This window comes from Bufo bufo, chromosome 2 (assembly GCF_905171765.1).
Source record: "Bufo bufo chromosome 2, aBufBuf1.1, whole genome shotgun sequence".
Classification (NCBI taxonomy): Eukaryota; Metazoa; Chordata; class Amphibia; order Anura; family Bufonidae; genus Bufo; species Bufo bufo.
In genome coordinates this window covers 284,047,285-284,071,588 of record NC_053390.1, presented here as the reverse complement: position 1 = coordinate 284,071,588, position 24,304 = coordinate 284,047,285, and the positions used below count along the sequence as shown (strand labels likewise).

The following is a 24,304-nucleotide window of genomic DNA, read 5'->3' as shown; positions in this document are numbered from 1 at the left end:
TCATGGGACAACTCCTTTAATTTATGCCCAATTTATTTGGAGCATCCCAGAGGTTCCAGAGATCGGACACCCACCAGTGATAAATTGATGGCATATCCTAGCAATATACCATCACTTTATGAGTTAGGAATATCCATTTAATGGATTTCAGTTGTTTGACAAGGTAGGGACCTACACTAATTGTCAGTTGTCCAAAACAAATACATTCAACTCTTTCTCATTTGTAATATGTGTACTACTTTCCCTTTGGCATCAGCATCCATTAGCTAAATAACTGTTTGTCCCTTGGTACTCCAAATGCTCAGCCCAAATGCCAAACAATTACATATGTGGATGGCCATCTGACTTGGCCAGTCTGGAAATATTGACCAATATACTTTAGTCTGCAAAAAAAAAAACAGAGTAATACATGTCAAAAACACGTAATAATTACATAATACAATCATATTCATATTGGTACGGATTTCTTTTTCAATGGGTTTCATAATTTAAAAAAGAGTAAAACAGATATAATCAGAAAGATTCTTACTATTTAGGGAAGCAAGGAAGACTAAACCATACTCAGGTAAAGCATAGACACATTAAAACTTTCTAAAAACTGGTCTACTGCTATCAAAGACTTGATGCATGACCCTCATTAGCTAAACTGACTTGGTCTTCTCAATTCGCATGAACAAAGAGACAAAAGAGACATCTCTTGCAATAAACAAAGGATCAAATCCAGCTCACATCCACTATTGGATAAGGAGTTCCAGAGACAAAGAGATCTAAGCAACGAGGAGAGCAGAGGGCAACATGAGGCCGGATGGAAGTGCAAGCAGCTCCTTCCAAGCCTCAGTCACTCTTGCAGGGGTTAAGTCACTCTTCAAAGGCTTCTACAGATAAGTCCCGCTTTGAGCCTGTATATTTATCATAAGACAACAGGCAAATTCTATCAGCATCCGTTAGAATAGCTGGAAATTCCATTTCGACATATCTTGTCTACTTTAACCCTTTAACCCCCATATGCATGTAGATTACCCCTGAAGATGGCATAACTAAGATGTTGTAAATAATTTCTATAACTCTCACAGACGCTCAACATGCTGCCAGATAGCTGGCAGTAAAATGGTTAAAGGCATTATGAGCAATCTGAAATTCCGCCACTCACGCTAGCTCTGGAATGTTAGAGTACAGTGATAGGAAATTTCAGTCCAAACAGATTTCCTCATTTCTTGATTGTAGGTAGTAGTAAACACTATGGTGATGTAAATAAGCTCTTATCCGGAAGGACTTATGGGCTACCCTAGAAATCAATGTCTGGCCCTTTAAAACAGGCCTTGGAACGTAACTTGACAATATAAAGCCAGAAATCTTTTCCATAACAAAAAAAAAATCCACCCATCCACAGACAGCTGTTTTGGGGATTTTGCCCCTCATCAGTACAAAGCAGGGAACTGGCTGGCTGTGGGTCGGGGGATGGGGTGGGGGCGACTGCCAAAGTGACTTAATGAGTCTTATAAGTAAGGCAATGCACCCTGGACAAAAGGGAATGTGAATAAATCCTTTTAAAGGGCAAGATATTGACTTTAGATGCCACCACAGAACCAGTCCATCTGGATTAGAGCGTGTTTATAGTCCTCTTTACCCAGGGAGCATTGCCTGGCCTATAAGACTTCATACACCAACTTGGCAGTCTCCACAAGGAGAAACGTTACTATATCAGACTAGTAAGTAAACACACACATCTCTTTAGGTGATAATCTAAGTTTACCTATGGCGTATATGTAGGATGAGTGCCCTTGCATTGAGTGAACAGAGTGGAGGATTGACCACACATGCTCGACCACTGGAAGGAACCTCATAGATGGACGTACTAAGCAGGCAGTGCTAGTAACGCCAGAGGATGCTATCCTTTGCATCGAAGACATCTTTGAAACAGGGCATTGATTTTAATAGAGGAATATGCCATGATTAATGTAAAAAATGCCAAACCTCTTACAGTGAATGACAATCTCTTTCTAACAAAGCTAGAACCAGGCCTGCACCTCATGGATCCAGAGCTCACCTCATTTATTGATCCAATTACTCTGCAAGATTTATAGTATTTCTACTTGCCTTCTCAGAAGGTGTGTCCTTTCTGCTGCAGCTCTTTCCTTATCACAGCTCAGGGGGTGTATCCTTTCTACTGCAGTTTACCCCTATCACAGCTCAGGGGGTGTATCCTCTCTACTGCAGTTTACCCCTATCACAGCTCAGGGGGTGTATCCTCTCTACTGCAGTTTACCCCTATCACAGCTCAGGGGGTGTATCCTCTCTACTGCAGTTTACCCCTATCACAGCTCAGGGGGTGTATCCTCTCTACTGCAGTTTACCCCTATCACAGCTCAGGGGGTGTATCCTCTCTACTGCAGTTTACCCCTATCACAGCTCAGGGGGTGTATCCTCTCTACTGCAGTTTACCCCTATCACAGCTCAGGGGGTGTGTCCTCTCTACTGCAGTTTACCCCTATCACAGCTCAGGGGCACTTCCTTTTTGCTGCAGCTTTTTCCCTGTAAGGGTGCAGGTTTTTTATGCAGCTTTTGAAGGCAAAATCATGAGTGGATCACAAAAGAGAGGAAGTATTAAGGAAAATACCACTTCTCATTTTAAATATTATTTTCAAGAACTGCATAAAAAATCGGAACTTGTTTCCATATCCTGTCACAGCTTCTAACAGTAGATGCAGCTGGTGGCAGTTGAAGGATGGAACTGAGCATGTACGACCAGCTTAGTAGGTGGACATGCACATTTTTATACAGATTAAACACCAAGGGGCACCATTATGACAAGGTAAAAAGAATATTTCACAAATGAAGCATTTTTGTTACAGACCATATATCACCAAAGTAACTAGCTTTTCATTTTGGATTGTATTAAAATAATATAATTTGGCACAACTGATTTATTGGTTTCAGCAGAATTACATAGCAATATGATGGTGGCACAACCCCTTTAATCCTGTTTTTTTCTGACAGCAGGGGACATTTGGACTGCTGTAATGCACATAAAATAATTGTTGTCAGTGCTGGTTTATAGGGAAGGCAAAAGGCTTCTACCACTCAGGGGCTTTCACCTCATAGTTTTTTTCCCCACAGACACTCCCAGCAGTTTGAAATGTTTGTGAGTATAGTTCCAGAAATAGAAAAGATTACATAGGTAGCAGAGGAGGTGCTTATGCTCTATTAATACTATTGCCAAAAAAATGGGAATTTCTGCCATTTATCTCAAGCTTAGGGCTCATGCACATGAACATATTCTTTTCCTGTGTCCGTTCTGTTTTTTTTTGCTGACCGTATGCGGAACTATTCATGTCAATGGGTCCGCTAAAAAAACGGAAGTGCATTCCATTTCCGTATGTCCATATGTCCGTTCTACAAAAAAATAGAACATGTCCTATTATTGTCCGCATTATGGACAAGGATAGTACTGTTCTATTAGGGCCAGCTGTTCTGTTCTGCAAAGTAAGGAATACACACGGACGTCATCTGGATATTTTGTGGATCTGTGTTTTGCGGACTGCCAAATACATACGGTCGTGTGCATGAGCTATTAAACAAAGGAATAAGTACCTTCAAATGCAACATGTTGTACCACCCCTAACGTATTAAACATCCTGCTTAGATTGCTACACATTATATGACACTTTTATCAGAGAAAACAGGGAACTTCAACCAATCTTGATCCGGGCCTTGATATTGTAGAGACCATGAAGACACCGAATTAAGACACTGCATGATGATACCACATAGCAAAAAACCCCAGTGTGTACCTGGGTCCCTGCTAACAATCTCCTCTACTTGACACACAGGACTTGAAGTGAATACACTTAAAGGGGTTGGCCCCCTAGGATAGTTGCAGGTCCCACCTCTGGGATGTCCAGAATGGAGACCTCCAAAGTGAAGGAGAGCACACCGCACATGCAGGAGATAGGACCTACAACTATCTGATATTAATAGGAATACCCCTTTAATCATAGCTGTACTGAGATTGACTGCTATGTACAATGAAGACAGTTTTTCTTTTAGATGGTTTCATAAATCTTCCCATGTATATGCAGACCACCATGATTGTGAGAGGAGCTGAATGCAGCAATCACTTCCTCTGTATGGGGACAAATGATTAGTGCCTCAATTGCTCGTTCCAGTACAGAGCTATTGCTTGCTGGCAGGACATCCATGTTTACACAGGGCAATGTGCCACATGAAAGATGTGATCACCCGATCAGCGAGCATTTGCTTATTCATCAGGTGATCAGAGGCTCTTTTAGATGGGGCAATTATCGGGAATGCGCGTTCTTACAGCACCTATAATTGCCCTGATTCTCAACCCATGTAAAAAACACAGCTAAAAAATATTCATCAGGGAGTCCAAGGAGTGAAGTTAATTTTCCTACACTATTAGTAAAAGGGGATTTTGCTGGTTTTTGTTACTTGTTGAACTTTTATTACAGAAATGTGATTTCTATCTACTGCTTTTCTTATGAATGGATTTTATGAGTGCTAACGTTCTACCTGACCATGCAAACCTAGATGCTGTTAGTAACTCACAGGGAATTATCTGGATGGTAGATACACAGACAGATGCATCATCTCTAAAGGCTACAAAGAGTCAGCGTGTAACGAAGCATGTCGTTATTGCAGCAAAGTGGTGGGAAGTCAGGGGGAGAATGGGGGTTGGGCAGACACAAGGGGGTAACTGCCATGCCCCTACTGTGAGAAGAGACTGAGGGAATAGGGTAGCTTGCCCCCCCGAGAGCTATAGTGCAGCGGTAGCCTCTCAATTAGAGTCACTGTAATGAAATTAAAAGCCATTAGATCATTCACCGCTGAGGCCTGCAAGTTACCTACATGTCAAAGGAATTTGGCTAAGCCAACAGGATGAGAGGGGCCTCGTAAGCTAGGATGTCTCCCTTGTTGCAATGGCTGGCGCGACTTGGCTTCTGCTGACGCCACATGTTGTAGTGATGAAGTACATGTGGTCATCCATTTTAAATGACAAAGACTACATTTCCTTTACATCTATACAAGTAAAGATGGAAGCCATCTTATTTTTATGAAGTCAGTAGACTAGTATCAACTTAGAATGTGATTTTTATTTTGTTGATCTCCAACCTACTAGTATTACCAACTCTCTAGACATCAGGGAATATATAACACCACTCACATCTCTCTACTAGGTCTACAGGAATTGATTGTGCACTTTTACAATAGCCATTTTCACATTTTTAATACATAAACAAGGTACCATTTGCATAAAAAAATATACTTGCATTGCACCAATTACATCACACAACCCAAAACATGGGGTTAAACCTTAAATTTAGGATAGTCGGTGAAGACATGTTTAAACCACTCCGTCTTGGCTAACTAATCCAGAACACAGATGCAAACTATGATTATAGAACCATTTATGCCAACTTACATACAGCTGTTTCAGGTTTGTTAGTCCTCATCAGTGCAAGGTATGGAAATTATGGCCCTGCTGCTCTGCGCCGCCAGAGGATGCATTTAATTCATGATTAAGCACAAGCCTCGTCATAAATTAAATGTCTCCTCCAGCAGTCCGTGTGGCAGACTAAAATTTTAGCTGGCTTAGATTTCAGACATCATTTACTCCAGTTTCTGCATAAATAATGATAAGTGTGTTACTGCCAAGGGCTCTGCCCTTGTCAGACCCCTTTTTTGGAAACCAGTGAGGGTTAGGGTGTTAGGGCGTTAAAGATGGCAGTTGTGACTAAATCTTGGCACAATGGAATTTAAACCGGGTTTTGCGACTTTTTAATGCCTAAGGCAAGGCATATGGGGATGGTAATTCTCCACTTATGTTTTCATATCTTGGTGAAATGCACACATTATTTGACACAGTGAAATATGTGACTATACTCACTCTTTATTATCCATGTATACGTGTTGAATACTCAACAACAATGTCTATTCCATCTCTATTCCATTCCCCAACATGTAACTGTAGAAATCCCTGGAGATATGTTATTGAAGAGTTAATATTCTTTTTAAAATCTGTGTTTTTTATGTTATATCAACATAATTGCCTTGGAAGAGAGGGCAAAAGCCTGCTCCTTCAACCTGGCACCTAGCCCTCGAAATGGTTACGCTTCCAGATTCTGTAAATTTTATAGATTTTCCTATTCAGGAGTGGAAATCTTTAGAGTTCTGAATCGGAGCTGTGGGTGACATTAATTAACCTTTAACAGAAGATTGAATGACGTCAGAGAACACCTTAAAAGTCTGTATTAAAAGTATCCAAATCCAGTGGTCAGTCACAACTAACCCAAAGTAATGATTAGACATCACTGTTTGTAGAGCAATAATATATGCTGCCATGTAAAGTACGGATTTACTAAGCCAGGACAGTAACAGTATACGTTCTCGGAAATTGCTCGGTTCACGCCTAAATAGAAAGTTAAATAACATAAAATAACAATAACTTTATTGATAAATATAAAAAAATCGGGCAGCGGCCCAAATAGAACTGAATCAGGCATAAAGGATATATTGCAGCCACACTGGTAAAGAAGCTTATGTTACCCAGTGATATTGTGCTGCTGGTGTGCTTCAAGCATTCAAGATACACACCTGTGGTGCACCAGGTGGTACTGTTATTGAGATGTTAAGGTTCCTCCTTGTTGGTGTAATTCCACTACCCTCACAGATTAGCCAGGTAGTGGGTCCAGGGAGCACTAAGGACTACTTGTACCCCTGAAGCCAATGCTTTGGAATACTGGTGCACAGAATGACCCTCTGCTGGAGGTCAGCGCCGGTCAGTGTGTGTCCCAGTTGCCATCTTTAGCATTGCAGGAGGAACCTCTCTGCAATGCTTTAGCCCTGCACTGATGATGATTACCGAGTGGCCCAGTGTGGTTCTGACTGTAACCCCACACACTCAACGCGTTTCTGCAGTGGGTATAACCCTGCTCGTCATTAGGAGCTTAGGTAAGGAATTGGTGGACTGATGGTGTGCGGTCGGCCAGTAATCGCACTGTGGAGGCCGTGAGCGCGCCATCCACAGCTCGGCTTTTTAAAGGGAAGCCTTCCCCGCCCTCTGTGGTGTGTGTCTGCAGTTCAGCCAATCGGGGAAGTAGGCGTGGACATCAGCCACACACCCCAATCTGACTTGCTCATGTCTAGGAAGGAGCTTCAAAGCGAACACTGTCACCATGGATATCAGTGAAGCTCAATTAGGATCCCATATTACTCTAAATTAATGCCGTCCTGCCAGACCAAGACCAATAATGCAGGTACGACAAACGAATAAGGCCGCATTCACACTTCTGAAATTCCGGAGTCCATATTCTGGACAAGTTGGACAACCATAGATTTAATGACCCAAGATAACTGCATTATAGGAGTCTATGATGCAATGAGTTTGGGTCATTAAGTCTGTCCAGGATGCGTGTGCAGAATACAGACATGTGTTGCCAGCCTTAATTGCATTTTAGTTTTTTCTTTTTCCTTTGCAAAATCATGTAAAAAACTAATATGACCTGAGCATGTGAATTTAGCGTAATAGTGTGGAAACGGAACTATTGCTTCGTTTTTATACTTTCGCTGTTTCTAATCCCAAATGCTTCTTATTCATTTTCACGAGGGTGCTTTAGTTTCTTTTGTTGCTTTAGGTGGCTCTGTCCCAGATTTTGCTTCTTACTACAGTATGGAGCTCTTTCATCATTTGTCAGTAGTAAGTCCATTTACATTGAAAGCATTTTGGTGCATTTTTGGAGTAAAACTAAGCCAACAAATGGGTGCACGATTTATCATCCTGCATCAGCGACTGTGATAAATCTGTCACAGCTTATAGGGGTTATCCAGTAATGTTTAATGATGACCTATCCTCAGGATACGTCATTATCAGCGCATTGGCGGGGGTCCAAGCTCCAGCCCCTCGGCGATTAGCTGTTTCAGGGAGCAGCTGGGCTCCTGGCATCCCTCCCAAGCACAGTGCCATATATTGTATAGCGGCTGTGCTTGGTATTGCAGCTCAACCCCATTCTCTTCACTGGGGCTGTGCTGCGCCTAGACCATGTAACAGATGTACAGTGACGTCACATGGCCTAGGAAGAGGCCGCTGCACTAAAAGAGCGACGGCCTCTTCTAACAGCAGATAGCCCCTTTAAGAGTTTAAAGGCATTCCTAAGTTTAAACCGTCTAAGTATTCGAAAGGATTAGTAAATCTGCCCCAGTTCATTAGTTAAACCTGGAGGTTTCTTACAAAGGTTTGTTTGTAGTATGTAACCATAGAGTTACATAGGTCTGCACTGTTTAATGGATCATTCATAGGAAGCTGTAAAGATGCATTTCCATGTGCCGACTGCGCAGGCAATTATAGGGAAGAAACCCTTTCCTCCCAATAATTGCCTTGTTATGAGTGTAGGTGATGAGCTGCATTTACAAATGCTTGTCCTCATATTTATTCATCATTTCTGGGCAGAAGAATGCTGTTTTGGCACATGATCTGCTGCCCAGAAAAGATGAATGAGGTGTCTGCATATACAAGGATTTTACCCAATGAATGAGCATTTTGCTTGCTCATCAGGTGATGTGCGGCACCTTTACACAGGCAGATTATCAGGAACGAGCGTTCATACTAATGTTCCTTCCTGATAGTAGGCCCAACTGTTGCCCCCTGTACATCCACTTTTAAGGGGTTAGCCAACCCCTATAATGACCTGGGCATTGGGGGGGGGGGGGGGGGGGGCTGGATAACCCCTTTAGCTTTCACCTAAGTAAACATACACACAGACAACAGTTCAATCACCTGTACATTTATATTATTACCCCGACAAAACAAGTGCACTCTTGCAGTTCATCCAATATTCCATTTTATAATATTGCACTTCACTCACATGTGAATATAAGCATGGAACCACACATCTGTGTTTCCATAAGCTTCTCCTTTCTTCTCTACTCTTCTGGATCATCAGTGTTGGGTTTGTTCTCCCCCTATTCCTTTCCTTGCGTTTTTAGAACATAAAGATAAAAACGTCTATTGCTAACATAGCTTATGGTATCAAGGCATAAGACATTCTGCATTATTAATATCCGTTGATCGACGTGTTAATGCTTGTGTTTTCTCTTTTAGATCATTCTGAATTCTATGCACAAATACCAGCCACGGCTTCACATAGTTAAAGCAGACGAAAACAATGGATTTGGGTCCAAGAACACCGCTTTCTGTACCCATGTTTTCTCAGAGACTGCATTTATAGCTGTAACATCTTACCAAAACCACAAGGTAAAAACGTCTTGCCTCTAGCTTGTTTCTCTCACCACAAGTAATATTAACCTGACACTTCGGTGGCAAATTAAATTGGAAACAAATGAAATAGCACTACTGCTGCTAATGCTTCCCTCTGTTGGGAGAAAGAGAGTACTCTGAAACCATGGAACTTAAAATCTTCAATTTCAACTTACAATTAAAACAGTAAAGATTAGTGTCTGGGTAAGCAGTGAAAGGGTTAATGAAAAAAAGCTCAACCAATGGTCCTTTTCTGAGCTGCCAAGCCTCTCTCAGGCTTATAGACACATTTTACGGGTTTCTGGAAAGAAGCACAGCCAGCCAATGCTTTTTTCTTCTGTAACATCTGTATATAAAGTGAACTATTTTGCCCATGTGGAGAAATGTTAAAAAGAAGAAAGAAATAAAAATATATACAGACCCTTGGAAAGAATTTCATCTTCGCATTTGAAATTAAGGAAGGAGGGAGAATTATAAAATATCTCACTGTAAACTGCATGGCCTGACAACTGGCCAAAAGAATGCCGCAGATTTTTAGCTTGGAAATGTGTTGTATGTATCAGTATTCTCCAGCAAGCTGCAATTTGATTCACACATGTTATCAATTGCGTTTTTGTGAAATTTCATAAGATTTTTTTAAGCCATAATATATCGATAAGAAACAATTAAAATATTGATAAAACAATAACAGAGGCTATCAAAGTGGACGTGGAGCCGCTCTATCATTTGACTAGATCTGGCTGCTAAGGGCATTACCTAAGTAGCCCCCTGGTCTTCACCCCTTAACCCCTGTAAAAGGATCTAGACTCCACTGCCTGGGAACCACAAGGCTGATGCCTCGTTGAGTAGTCTCTGTTCAAGTGACTACCGACCCATTGGGCGTCAAGAGACACCAGTGCGGAGCACCGAGGGATCAGGCAAAAGAATGGTCAGGGCAGGCAGAGTATGTGCAATCCAATAAACAGAATGAGGTGCCCAATATATATGTGTTCTCACTTGCTTTTTTCTAATTAATAGACTTTTCATCTATTTAGAGTCCTTAGTCTGTGAATATAATACTCTGTTCTAGCATTTTTACGCTAAAGCAGGGTTTCTGACTTCCAAGTCTTAAGTTCCTGATTTCTGCATTACTTTCATACTTTAATAAGAGTAACACTATCAGTAATCACCACATGAAGATCACCACATCTAGGACCCCATCTATCAGGAGAGCAGGGGGTCCCATGAGCTCTATTCCACTAGATGAGGAGGACAATGCATCCAGGCAGAGATTGCATGGAGGTGGCTATGCCTGGATGAGACATAAGTAGGTCCCCAATGTATGATGTATTCTGTGGATATGCCATAAATATCTATGGTGGGAAAGCTCCTTTAACTTGAACCTATCATATTAAGCATGATGTCTGATCTACAGGCATCTTATAGAGCAGGAGGAGCTGGGAAGAAGAAAATATACTTTTGTGGAAAAGATTCAGTAAAACTTGCAATCTATTCATTTAAATTCCTGCTCTTTCAATCACAAAGTAGGAGCAATCATTGGACTCCTAAGGATAGAGAGAGCAGGGATATAAATGAATAAAATGCAAGTACGACTGAACCTTTTCTTATGAAACTGTATATCAACCTGCTCATCTCTCTGTAACATGCTGACAATAGGCTGCACAGAATTCCCAAGACAACAGCTTCCATTTAAATACTATACTGCCTAAACTTCCACAATGCAACATTCTGATTACAGTTATATCTTACAACAGATAACCCAGTTAAAGATTGAAAACAACCCATTTGCCAAGGGATTTCGAGGAAGTGATGATATGGAGCTGCATCGTATGTCCAGGATGCAAAGGTATGCCTTCATTATGTCTTCTGTAGTTTAAAGAATGACAAAAAGCCAGGGGTGGATTCAGGATCTAAATCTAGGTTTTGAGGAGTAAAAAGCAGCATATTTTTCTTTGTTTGGTCATGCACCTTTTCACTCCCATGAAAACCACACCATCAACACAAGAAGAAAAATACAATTGGAACATAGAAACACCATCCTCACAGGCAGGTATAGAAGTGTATTGCTGTTTTGGTTTGCTAGACATGTATGCTACCATGATATAAAACTACTGCCATAAACAAGCTAAATACCATGTCTCTACCAGAAGGTCTATAAAATATTATCACCATATACACTGTATAAGAGAATGTAGTATTGATTACATAGTGTCACAGACAAAATACATAAGTGTCAAACCAAGTGACTCACAGGTGATATATTCTCCAATTGAGTTCTTTGGCCTTCCTTTTATCTCCATCCAACCCAGACCACCATGTTAATGTGTTTCCTTCTCCCTGACTGCAAAGTTTGCAGTCCAGAAATTTTTTGACACCTCACTTCTACAGCTCATCCTCACCCTGTGTAGCAACACAAAACATGTAGAACCCAGACTAGATGCCTAAATAAATTCAGACTTCTATATTAATTCAGATCCCAGTGTCCGCTTGTTTACTTTATGTACCGCACAATATGAAAAACAAAAATAATTGATTTAAAAAATCCCAATTTTACCTAATATACCTTGCATGAAAAGTTAAAGAAAATGCATGAGTTAAAAAGAACCTTAAACTAAAAATAAAAAAACCTAAACCACTTCATCAACAAACCTATATGGCCAGGAACATTCTGCATTAAATGGATGGATTTTACAATGGTGTGATGCACACATGTAATAATGTATACATATCACGATTATGTTATTCCACATCCAAATTATTTTGTCAGTGATTTTTGTCTACCAAGCCCCACCCCTATCTGCTCTTACTTACACATTAAAAATTTCTGTATGCAGGTTTAAAACTTTAGCTCCATATAAATGTCCAAAATAAGAGTTAAGAGCAAATAAAATTAGTGTTTTCTGGCATTTGAACAAAAAGTATATATATTTAGTATACTCTAAATGGGTATACATTTCTGTGCATAAACTAAAAATATAAAAGTACAAAAACATAAAATTTGGAAGGAACCATGTAAAATAAAAGATACTGGTTATTTTCTGGTACCACATTAAAGCAGCATTTGTGCCATAAGAAAAAAAAACAATAAAGTGTGAAATTTGAATTCAATGTTTTATGTAATTCCAAAAGATAAAATTCTCCTGTCGGCATTTACATGTTAAATGAGTTATTGGTCCGCAAATGGTTATAGGGGTTGTGTAACAGCGGCTGTTGTGTGCCACTGTTTCCCTGCTTATCGCCGCAGTCCTGGGTGCCGTGTTCAGCGGTGATGGCCACAGCATGCTTGCTGCTTGTTCCTGCAGCACTTCCTTAAGGGCCGGCGCGTGTCACTTCCTGAGCTTTATGGATTTGGTCATGTGACCTTGCTGACCTATCCTAGCCCTCCTGCACATATATAAGTGGCTCAGCCCCCTTCCCAGATGCCTCAGTGTCAAGGTCCTTGTGTCCTGCTAAGGTTCCTGTTTTCAGCTTGTGTTCTTGTGTTCCTGACTCGTATCTGTATTCCTCGACTCTGCTACCTGTTATATCCCTACCTGCTTGCCTTGACTCTCCTGTTGCTGATCCGGATTGCCTGACCTGTACCTGTGCCGCCTGCCCTGACCTTTTGCCTGTCTGACTACGCCTCTGCCTCATCCTTTGGTCCTGCACCTCTGGTACCTTTCTCAGGTACCTCCTGGTCCGCCTGAACCAGCTGCCTCGTGTGCCTATCCTCCTCAAGAGGTAGCGACCCGGTGTTCCCCTCGGGAAAGTCTATCCCCACCATCAGGGGTACTGTGAAGATCCAGGGGTTCACGTAGACAACACACTCAGAGGAGGTAGGACACGTGGCACAGTGGGTTCGCACCCGCTGGTTCGTGAAAGGTTGCCTTAAAAGAAAACACTTTTCTAAATGGAAGCTGGACCAGTGATTAGCATCTGTAGCTCCAAGTGATCTGCTGTTATCAGTAGGGGAAGTAATATCCAGCTATTCCTTTCCAGTGGATGGCTCATAAATATAGGTCCTTATGGAACAAGTCCTTTGAGTATAGTGAATTTACAGTCATGTCCTAAAGTTTTGAGACCAACACAAATTTTGGTTGTAACGAAGTTTGCTGCTTCAGTTTTTATAGTGGCAATTTTCATTAACTCTAGATGTTATAAACAGTGATCAGAAGAATTGCAATTAACTGGAATGGTTCCTTGTCATGAAGATTTATTTAATCACAAAAAAAAATTTCCACTGCATTTCAGCCCTGACAAAAAAGACCTGCTAGCACCATTGATCATTCAGTGATATTTTCGTTCGCTCAGGAGAAAGTGGTAACAAAGACAAGCCAACTGATATCAGTTTGTCATGCTGATTGAATTAGAGGAACAGAGTGGTTGCTTTAAAAGGGGGGCACTGCTGCTTGTAAGATTTCACCTAAATCAACCATTTATTGGATCATCAAAAACTACAAGGAGAGATGTTTAATTGCTGTGAAGAATGCTTCATGGCTTTCAAGAAAGTCTAGCAAGTGCCAGGACTATGTCCTACAGTGATATGCTATGGGATCGGTTGATCACCAGTGTAGAGCTTGCTCAGGAATGGCAGCAGGCAGGTGTGACTGCAGGGAGGTTAGGGCTTTTGGAGGATGGCCTGGTGTCAACATGGGAAACAAAGAAGCCACTTCTCTCCAAAAAAAAACATCAAGGACAGGCTGACATTCAGGAAGTACAGGGATTGGACTGCCGGGGACTGGTGTAAAGTTATTTTCTCTGATGAAGCCCCCTTCAGACTGGTTGGAGAAATCTGGAAAATGATTGGAGAAGAAAAGGTGAGTGCTACCATGAGTCCTGTGTCAGGCCAACACTAAAGCATCCTGAAACCATGTGTGGAGTTGCTTCTCATCCAAGGGAGTGGGCTCACCCACAAGTTTGCCTAAGAACACTGCCATGAATATAGAATGGTATCAAAACATCCTCCAAGAGCAGTACCTCTGATCCAGGAGCAATTTTGTGATGAACAATGCTTTTTTTCAGCATGATGGAGCACCATGTCACATGGCAAAAATGATAACCAAGTAGCTCAGTGAACAAAACATTGCAATGTTGGGTCCCTGGCTGGAAAATTACCCAAATCACAAAAAAAATACAGAAATTGTGATAAATGCCAAGCACTGATTAGGCAAGAATGGGTTGCCATCAGTCAGAATTTGGCCCAGAAGCTGCTATCTAGAATGGCAGGGCGAATTGCTGAAGTCTTGAAAAAGAAGGGTCAACACTGTAAAATATTGAGGGGGAGATTTTTGTTGGATGTTTCAATGGTATACTGAAGTACATTTATAAGCATTTCTTAGTTTTTTTTTTTTCCACTTTATTGGCAAATAGATCAAGTATAAGCAACCAATCATAGTCCACCTTTCTTTTTCCAAAGGAACTGTGAAAAATGAAAGGTGGAATCTGGTTGCTATGGGCAACTAAGTCAGTTCTACTTTACACCAGCTTGATAAATCCCCCTGAGTCTTTGCATATACTTGATCTATTTGCCAATAAAGTGAAAAAAAAACAAAACTAAGAAATGCTTATAATTGTACTTCTGTATACAATTGAAACATCAAAAAAAAAGATTGAAAAACACTGAATCCGCAAACTTTGTGAAAACCAAAATTTGAATTAGTTGCAAAGCTTTCGGCCATGACTATATATCACCACATTGACAGGTCAGAGCTGGAGCACTTTGTGCCAATTTTCAAACTGTATTTCATAATAACACTTGACATGTAGCATAGGGTAAAAGGCTTTTCAATAAATATGTTTCAAATATAATTCAAATGCATAATTCTACAATATTTTCCTACATCATAAATAAATCTGCCCTACAGTGAGGGCCGTATTTACAGCTCACACTGCCCTAGGCACTAAGACTGAATACAGTTCCAATAAAAGCCTATTTATACTGCCCAATTATTGTCGTGTCATTGTCAATAATAGTTGCCCAGTGTTAATCAGAGAGATCAATAATAAATAATGAAATGATTGTGCTTCCATTAAAAATTATCATTAAAGAAGGCATAATAAATAAATGTAAACATTATCACCATATAGTAACTAAATAATACCACAATAAAACAACTAAATGCCACCATACCATGACCATATAACACCACAATACTGTGACTGAATCACCACCTACAATAACTCAATAATATACTGACAAAAATAAAAAAAATACGAAATATACGAAAAAACTAAAACAAGAATGGTGTTCATGGAAGAACACCACGAAAGAAGCTGCTGCTGTCCAAAAAAAAAGTTTTCCCAAGGCCACCTGAATGTTTCACAATACTGTGAAAATGTTCTATGGGCAGATGAGATAAAAATGAAACTTTTTAGCCCAAATGCACAACACTGTGTTTGCAGGAAGAAGATCACTGCACACAAAGTCCAAAATCTCATCATCTTATCAACTGTGAAGCATGGTCAAGGGATCATCATGGTTCAGGGTGGGTTTGCTGCCAAGGGGCCTAAGAACCTTGCAGTCATTGAGGGAGCATTAAGGAACAATGAAAGGACAATAAATAAGGTGGATCCAAATAATTTACAGGAAAATGTAAAGTCAGCAGTCCATGACCTCAAGCTGAAGAGACATTGGGAGATGCAACAACACAATGACCCAAAGCACACAAGTAAATCAACTAAAGAGTGATTGAAAAAGAAGATTTATGTTTTGAAAGAGTCCTGATCTTAACCCTATCTAGATGCTATGGATGGCATGGCTGTAATGACCGACGTCACGCACAGGGAGGAAAACAGGGAAAGCCCTGCCCAAGGGAGAGGGAAAGGTGGTGACCCCTAACTCACCTTGCGGCTGGCACCTGACTGCCCTGACGTCCCTAGATGGGTTCCTCACCCGTGCGGCGATCACGTGCCTAAACCCTGGCTTTCCCTAATATGAGCCCTAGATAGTGAACGGGCCGGTGGGATCACTAGTCCGCACCACTGACACTAAGAGGGAAACACCAGGGAGAGGACAGACAAAACAGACAAACACATACACCCAGGTGGGCGACCACAATAGACCAAAAAGGTCCAACAGGGATCCGGAGGGTAGCGTTCTGGACCAACTACCAGAGAACGCAGCAACACAGCTTCAGAAGGTCAGAATAGATGTCCAGGCAGGAAGCTCTATCTCTGGCAACCAGAGAAGTGTGAGAGAGGAATATAAGGAGGTCTGGGAGTGCTGGACAAGGAACAGCTGAGGAGAAGGAGCTACGGATCCCTGAGTGAGCCAAAAGGGTTTGCAAAGCAAACCCAGTAAGCTACCGTAAGGAAAACAGCCCTATCTTAAATAGAGCGTGCAGCTGCGACTTCCTGACCCCGGGTATAACGGAGTCAGGCGTGGTTCTCGATACCCTCGTGACAATGGCATGACCTGCAGAGATCTGTGCATGCAGGGCATCCCTGAAGTAGTGACAAGCCAAAACACATTGCATGGGGGAATTAACCAAAATTCCTTCTCAACATTGTGCAAATCTGATTTGCAGCTACAATAAATGTTTGGTGGAAGTGATTGCTGATGAAGAGGAAACTACAGGTTAACTTACCTTTCCTCCCGGCAATGTGGATGTTTACTCAATCTACCCAATAAAAGACTACTACAATAAAAGACTACTACAATAAAATACAACATTTTATTACTAATCAATGTAAAAATCCCAGTGGTTCCAAAGGGGTCATTTACTTTTTCATTCGATTGTAGATGACAGCACCATCTTAATTTATATGACTGGCTGTTTCAATATTAGTTGGATAAATTCTATAGGATTACTTAGTTTTTTTTACTTTTTTAGCTCCCTTGGGCTGTTATGCCATAGATTGTGGTCTTTTACCATTGTAGTCTATGGTAACATTTTAATGTTCCTATTAAGCCCTGAGCAGTTAAATCCTGAGGGCATCTGAGTAGTTAAATGACAAAGATGGTAGATATCTCAGATACCAGTTGCTGTGACTGTCGGCCTCCGCTCTATATAGAGTGGCCTCCCCTCGCTTCACATGTACGTCATAGTGTGTTATAGGGTTAAAAGACCGAATGAGCAGTCTGCTTTCTACAAAGTTCTGTATTAATTATACAAGTAACAGAATGGACAATTGATCCTTCAGGGAGAACATGTGAACAAAAATAAAAGCAAGGCTTTCCACCATACAGCAATGTTTGGTGACTGACGGTTGACAGATACATTTCAGTAACTTACATATGCTTAGCTTTTTCAACCACAAAAAAACATTTTCTAGAACCAATTAAAAAATGTTGGAATAAACCTTTTGATCTGCAATTTAGACTAAATTAAGGCTTGCTGTGCAAATTCTCCTTGAATTATATGTTATTTTATTCTACATTTGCTTATGTTTTTTCTGCAGCAAGGAGTATCCTGTTGTTCCAAGAAGCACTGTGCGACAAAAGGTTTCATCTAACCACAGCCCATTCCCCTCTGAATCACGCAATATAACTAGTTCCTCAAACCTCAGTTCCCAGTTTCAGTGTGAGAACGGTGTAAGCAGCACCTCTCAGGACTTAATGCCTCCTTCTAACTCATATTCTTCCTTGCCGCATGAGCCTGGACCTATATACCACTGTACAAAAAGAAAAGGTAAGTGGACATGATCAGTGATTATAAGAAGAGAGCCACATTAAAAATGTATGCTGTTATTTTTCTAACATGAGTGAAGGAGTAGTAAAAATAAGTTAATTTTAAACCTGTTACGATGTGTGTTAACTATAAATTATAAGTGAATAAAAGTGTTACAGGCACTGGATGTGGACCCTCTGTACCAACAACCAGTTTGACTTTGGGCCAACTCTAAGGGCACTATCTTTGCAATCCCCTGGTTTTCACCCTTTAAACCTATACAGTGATCTGACCTTCTCCACCGGGGACCCATCAGGTCACTACTTTCAGATCATCCTGGTGTCGTTGGCAGCTGACCCACAACTGTCAGAGACAAGGGTGCGAAGCACTGAGCGTTCAGGCAATATATGCAGTCCAGTATTAGACTGAGGTTGTGGCAAGCAGCATACAATAAATCTCAAAAACAAGTCTGATGTCAGGACAGGTGGCAATGGGGCAATACAAGAAACAAGCAAAGGTCAGTTGACAGGCTGGAGTTCAGTACACAGGTAGTAAAACAGAGAATAATACCTTTGCTGGTAACTAGAGATTAGGTAACCTAAAGCTCACTGACTGGGGAGGGCACCTTAAACACACATGGTCAAACAGCCATTGACTGGGGAAGGCATTGGATGCTCACATGCTAGCCCTTTAAGAGGCCATTCATAGAGCAGGTATGTGCTCTATGGAATAGGCTTGAGTGCCTTAGGACCAGACAGGCAGGCTGCGGCCTGCAGAACACTCTGGCAACGGAACCACTGGAGATGGAGGAAGAGGGCTGGACAGTGGGGGGTGGCTCGCAGGAAGGAATGCAGCGGCAGGCACCGGGCACCAGTAGGAAACTTTGTAATATATCTTATTAGCAAAAAATGCCTCTTCTCCCCATGACTCCTGCACTGATCATTTACTCTCAATTCGCTACTAAAATCCATCTTGAGAGATATGACAAACTATCAGCTCACTGACTTATCAGGTTACATGCTGCCCTTAAAAAGTTTATGGAGAGTTGAAGGGGAGGAGTAAGCAGCTGCAGAGTGAGAGACAGACATTGAGACATAAACAGGGGCTGCTGCTAGCTCTAGTAAGTTTTTTGTCCCACCCCAGTGTTGGATTCACAGCTAAACTGCTCAGTGCTGGTGTATAATGTCACGCATGCTGCTGCAGCTTATGAGGGGGTTCTATAGAAAGAATCTGTGCACTGTGTATGGGAGACATCACAGCAGCTAGTCACCATCCTGATGGAGCTGAGCTAAGGGAAAATTGACAATTAGAGATGGAGCCTACAGCGGGTAACCAAGTGACATAGAGTAAAACTTCATTGATCACTAAATGATTTTTGTCCCTTTGTTTGGTGGGATTGGGGATAGGGTTTAAAATTAATTTTTCATTGTGATATATTGTTAAAATGTTTAATAGATTATTAAAAAATGGAGAATACCACAGGGCAGAGAGTAAAACTTCATTGGATCAATTCAAGTGGTTTTCCATACTTTAATATGTGATTGGCTGGTTCTGATGACCTGCACCCTCACTTATCAACTGTTCTGCACTAGTTCCAATGCTGACTTCCAAACTACACTGCTCTGTCCATTTCCGTAGTGGATGGAGCTGGTTCGGGGTAAAGGGGAGTAGCACTGCAGTAACCAGCTCAGTCCACTATACATAAAATACAAAGCTGTAGATCCGGTGCTGACTTCTGGCATTGGAGCTACTGCAGAACACTTGATCAGTGCGTTGGAACCCCGCCGATCAAATATTGATGGCCTTTCCTTAGGACAGGTCATCAATATTAAACTGCCAGAAAATCCCTTTAAGAATATCTCTATGTGAGGAACAAATCAGCACCACGCCTTCCCCTTCTATAAATCCCATATTGTATCTTGCAAATGATATGCAGTATTCCGACTCAGGTAAGATCATCTCTTAATGTAGTCTCATAAGCATTAAACGGAAAATGTTTTATGTTTAGCATATCTGCTAATATGTTTTATGACAATTAATCATCATCATAGATTTTGTGTATTATGCGTGATAAATATATATATGCTCTCTTTAAGAAACCTTTATTTTCTTTGCAGCGAGTGAAGAGTCAGCTGAACATACTTATAAGAAGCCCTATATGGATACATCTCCTAGTGAGGAAGACCCATATTACAGGTCTGGGTACTCGCAGCCATCCTCCTCCTCTTCATCTTCAACATCCTTTCGCACAGATTCTGCCCAACGCCAGGCCTGTATGTACGCTAATTCAACACCTACCACAGAACAAGTTACAGGCATAGAAGACATTTCTTGTAATAGTTGGTCGAGTGTACCATCCTATGGCAGCTGTACTGTGGGAGGAGGGATGCAATCCATGGAACGACTGCCCTATCAGCACTTCTCTGCTCACTTCACCTCCAGCTCACTCATGCCCAGACTGGGTAACCACGCTGGTACACAATCTGCCGAAACCCACACTATGTTTCAACATCAACCTTCTCACCAGGCTATTGTGAGGCAAGTTGCTCCACAGTCTGGATTACAACAGGCCTCGTCACTTCAGTCCTCTGACTTCCTCTACCCACATGGTGTTCCACGGACCCTATCCCCACATCAGTACCACTCTGTCCATGGGGTGGGCATGGTGCCAGACTGGAATGAGAACAGCTAACAAAGCAGGCATGAGACAAATGTGTTGGGTAAAGTCTAAGCAAAGTGTCTCTAGGACTGCACAAAGTGGACATATGTCGAAAGGACAAGATTTGTACTATGAGCTGTTATTCCTTGAACACCTCAAAACAAACAAACATTCACCTTGGTCTTTCACTTTCTCCCTATTTCTTCTGACACCAGAATCACAAATAGGACAGAAAGGAATGTTGGATGGCCGATATGTTGGTGGAAAAAATAAGTCTGTTGGAAAGAGCCTATGGAAAGGCTTTGCACTTCACATAGCAGGCTGCACCATGATGGTGCCCACATATGTAAGAAAGAAAGTAAAAAAACTCATGCACTTCATGAATTCACCTGCATGCCTCTGCCATAAATAATTGGTGTTTGCAGTGTCTTACACTGTGTGATATTGGAGGCTGGAACTATGGGTTTAGAAACGTCAGCAAAAAAGTGGACACAGCAAGGTTGTGTTAGAGAGCGGCAATGATTCCATCATGCATCTATGCCTTGCAGGATATTCTAGTGTTGTAATTTTATTTTAATTTTTTTTAAAGGGGGGGTAAGGGCTAATACATTTACAAATCCACACATAAATGTACACACAGCCTAAAGTGTATGTGTACAAGATGTGATATTTAACACAACACAAAACCATTTTTTTCAAAACCATAACACATCCAAATAGCCCAAGTCTATTCAGCTTCAGGTTTTACATTTTTTTTTATTTGTGGTCATCCTTGGTACAACATTTATACATTTCACACAGATTCTACCGCTTTTGTTTTCAAGTACAACGTTACAAAAGCATCTCCCTTGACCAGATTCTACCGCTTTTGTTTTCAAGTACAACGTTACAAAAGCATCTCCCTTGACCGATACATTTTGTTATTGAAACACTCTTAAAAGAATGGGTCTACTAAAGCATGTTTATCACTGAGTGATTTTTAAGGTTGCAGTGATAAATTTGAGCTACTTCCCAGCAATCTTGTTGCCAGTCTAACCTCCTGTCATGCCTGGGCTTTGGGTCCGTGCCCTCTCCAGAAACACGCTGTGTTCCGTTTGTTAACTGTTGTGTTTTGATATTGTTATATAATAAAAGATAATATATTTTTTCTGCTTCATCTTTTTGGGAAAATTTCTTATACAAATTTCTATTATGCACAAACTATTTTAAACTTTCACTCAGCACAGAACATGTCATAAATGCCCGATTGGTGCAGGTCTCATCAATATGATTCTATGACATCAATCAGTGCAGAGGTGGCTATGCTTGTGTGTGCAGCTCTCCATTTTTGTCTATGGGAGTTATTGAAAGAGGTAAGCATTGACTGGAATCCTAAGGTTGAGATGCCAGAGGTAGGACCCTCACCTATTAAGATTTTATGGCATATCTTGTCGAGAAAGTAGGCAATATTCTAAAAAGCATGTTTGTCTACAGGTTTGTTTTAAATTGTAAAAAAACACACTAAATTAGATTTGCCCTTTATTAAGTAGCCGAGCAAGTTACAGACAAGAGTTAGTACTGAAATGTGGATGTAAGAATCTTTATCTTAGAGGGCGCAAAAAGTATTTTTTAAGAGGAGACATAAGAAATTTTTGTTGTTACAAATGCATTTTTCAGAGAAAACCACATTCCACTAACATAGCTGACAGCAACTATTTCTAGACCAAGGAGTTAAGTAATCATCACTCCTGATTGCCTCAAGATTTTTGTGACTGAGCATGCATGGATAGGCAACGAAAGAAACAAGAAACCACAGCTATCTCTCAGGGGGGTACTTAGGAAGAAAGGCAGCAATGGATCTGCCAACATGAGCCAAGAATCAGGAAACCTGGAATTTGTTCCAGACCTTATTTATGTGGTTATCACAAGGTAAAGACCCCAGTTATATGGAGGTCCTCTAACCCCTCCCTAGTTTGGTGCAACCACAGGATTTATCGAAAAGAGTTGTGAGAGAAAATTAGATGCTGTGGAGTGTGCGTAAAAATATATTGCATAAAATTGCACACAGTGGCACGGGATGCATGTCTACAAAGAGATTAGCCAGTAGCAAATGCATCTGGAAGATGAAAGGCTTAATCAGGATGCAGCACCTTAGACTTAGGCTCCATTCAGACGCCCGTAGTGCATTGCGGATTCGCAAATTGTGGATCCGCAATACACCCCCATAGAAATGCCTATTCTTGTCCTAAGAATAGGACATGCTCTATTTTTTTGGGGAGCTGCGGACCGGTAGATCGGGGCCGCGCTCTGGAAATGCGAATGCGGAAAGCACATAGTGTGCTCTCCGCATCTCTTCCGGTCCCATAGAGAATGAATGGGTCCGCACCCATTCCGGATAATTGCGGAACGGATGCGGACCCATTCTGCGGACGTCTGAATGGAGCCTAAAAGGGGATGTCCAAGTTATTTTTTTGTTCTTTGAATGTTTCTAAGCAAATGTAAGGGGTTTTCAATTCACTTACTTAATCTACAGTGGCCGCATTCTCCTACTTAGCTGAGCATCACATGACCTGTGATGTCAGCTTCTTTCTCTGCTCTGATGACCTTCCGTGTACAAGCCTTAGGGAGCAGAAGGAGCAGATCTGCCTCTGTGGATAGAATGTCACTGTGAAGGCTGTGGATTGACAAGCCACGCCCCCTGCACTGCTGATCTGCTGGCTTAGCTGTCTGCCCTGAATCGCCCCTCCCACTGGATTCTTCAGCACAGTTTAACCCCTTCTACCATCAGCAGCACAGACTCAGGTTTGGAGGCTCTGTCTCAGGTACTGAGCAGCTGCCAGGTCTCCTCTTCTCCAGGTATTGAAGAGATAAATGCTGTGCACAGGATCTTCCCTCCCTCCTCACCCCTACAAACACAAAACTGACAGACTGGAGGAGTTCTCTCCTCTGTACTCTTCTGCTGACTGTGAAGAAGTTTCTGAAGAGCACTGCGCAATAACAGGTAGGAGGAAGATCCTGTGTATATCAGCAGTGTCATTGTACAACTGGGACTTGTAGTCCCACACACCCACAAATATTCATGAGGAAAACCTCAGATATTGTTGTAACATGCCCCCACAGCTTTGCAACTGCATGTAAACAAAGGGCCAGAACAGAACTAGGGAAATTAGTAAATATATTTTTTTACCCTAAAACTTGCTTATCTTATGTATATATTGCTGACCATCAGATTTACAGTGCTTTATTTATTTATTTTTACATAACTCGGACAACCTCTTAAAATAGTGAAAATGAAAAGTATAAAAGGCATGAAAGGAAGGAGAGGGTCCTCCACAGTGTTTATTTTACTGGCTTCATTACGCATTATGTCAGATTGCAGTTATTGACATGTAATGCACTGTCCCCCAAGTGCCTGCCAAGACTATGTTTCATAGGAGAACACAAGGTTTTTCATGGGATAGTTCCTGTTCTCATTTCCACTATTGTGCCACTGCCAGAGTTCTAGAGGGAATGTATCAACTATCTTTTTTTTTTTTTACTAATTAAAACCAAATACTGATATTTAGTCTAGTTTTCTAATCATTTTTTTTTCTTTTTTTTCTGGCATTTAAAACCAGACAGTGCCACACATTTGTTTTTGTTTTCTTCGCAAATCTATTATTTATTTGTTTTCTGAGCGTAGATTTTTTATTCTATTTTCTGAACATGCTTATGGGGCCTGCCATCTTGCATGAAGTGCTGTGAACAGCGTTTAAATATATGCTTTACAGCAGCCACCATGGGCCATAACCATCAGTAGTCTGA

The 24,304-nt window shown here is 41.3% G+C and overlaps 1 protein-coding gene across 7 annotated transcripts in view; it reads left to right on the top strand.

Annotated features, from left to right (window-relative positions):
- The window catches only part of TBX5 (T-box transcription factor 5), a 72,903-nt gene extending 51,533 nt beyond the window's left edge, over positions 1-21,370 (top strand). For all 7 annotated transcript variants that reach the window (XM_040416642.1, XM_040416641.1, XM_040416645.1 and 4 more), the window contains 4 exons: positions 9,119-9,271; positions 11,029-11,120; positions 17,654-17,883; positions 19,980-21,370. In XM_040416642.1, coding sequence (XP_040272576.1) covers positions 9,119-9,271; positions 11,029-11,120; positions 17,654-17,883; positions 19,980-20,554 — 1,050 coding nt within the window. In that variant the 3' untranslated portion in view covers positions 20,555-21,370. The remainder of the gene's footprint in view (positions 1-9,118; positions 9,272-11,028; positions 11,121-17,653; positions 17,884-19,979) is intronic.
- Positions 21,371-24,304: the final 2,934 nt, after the last annotated feature.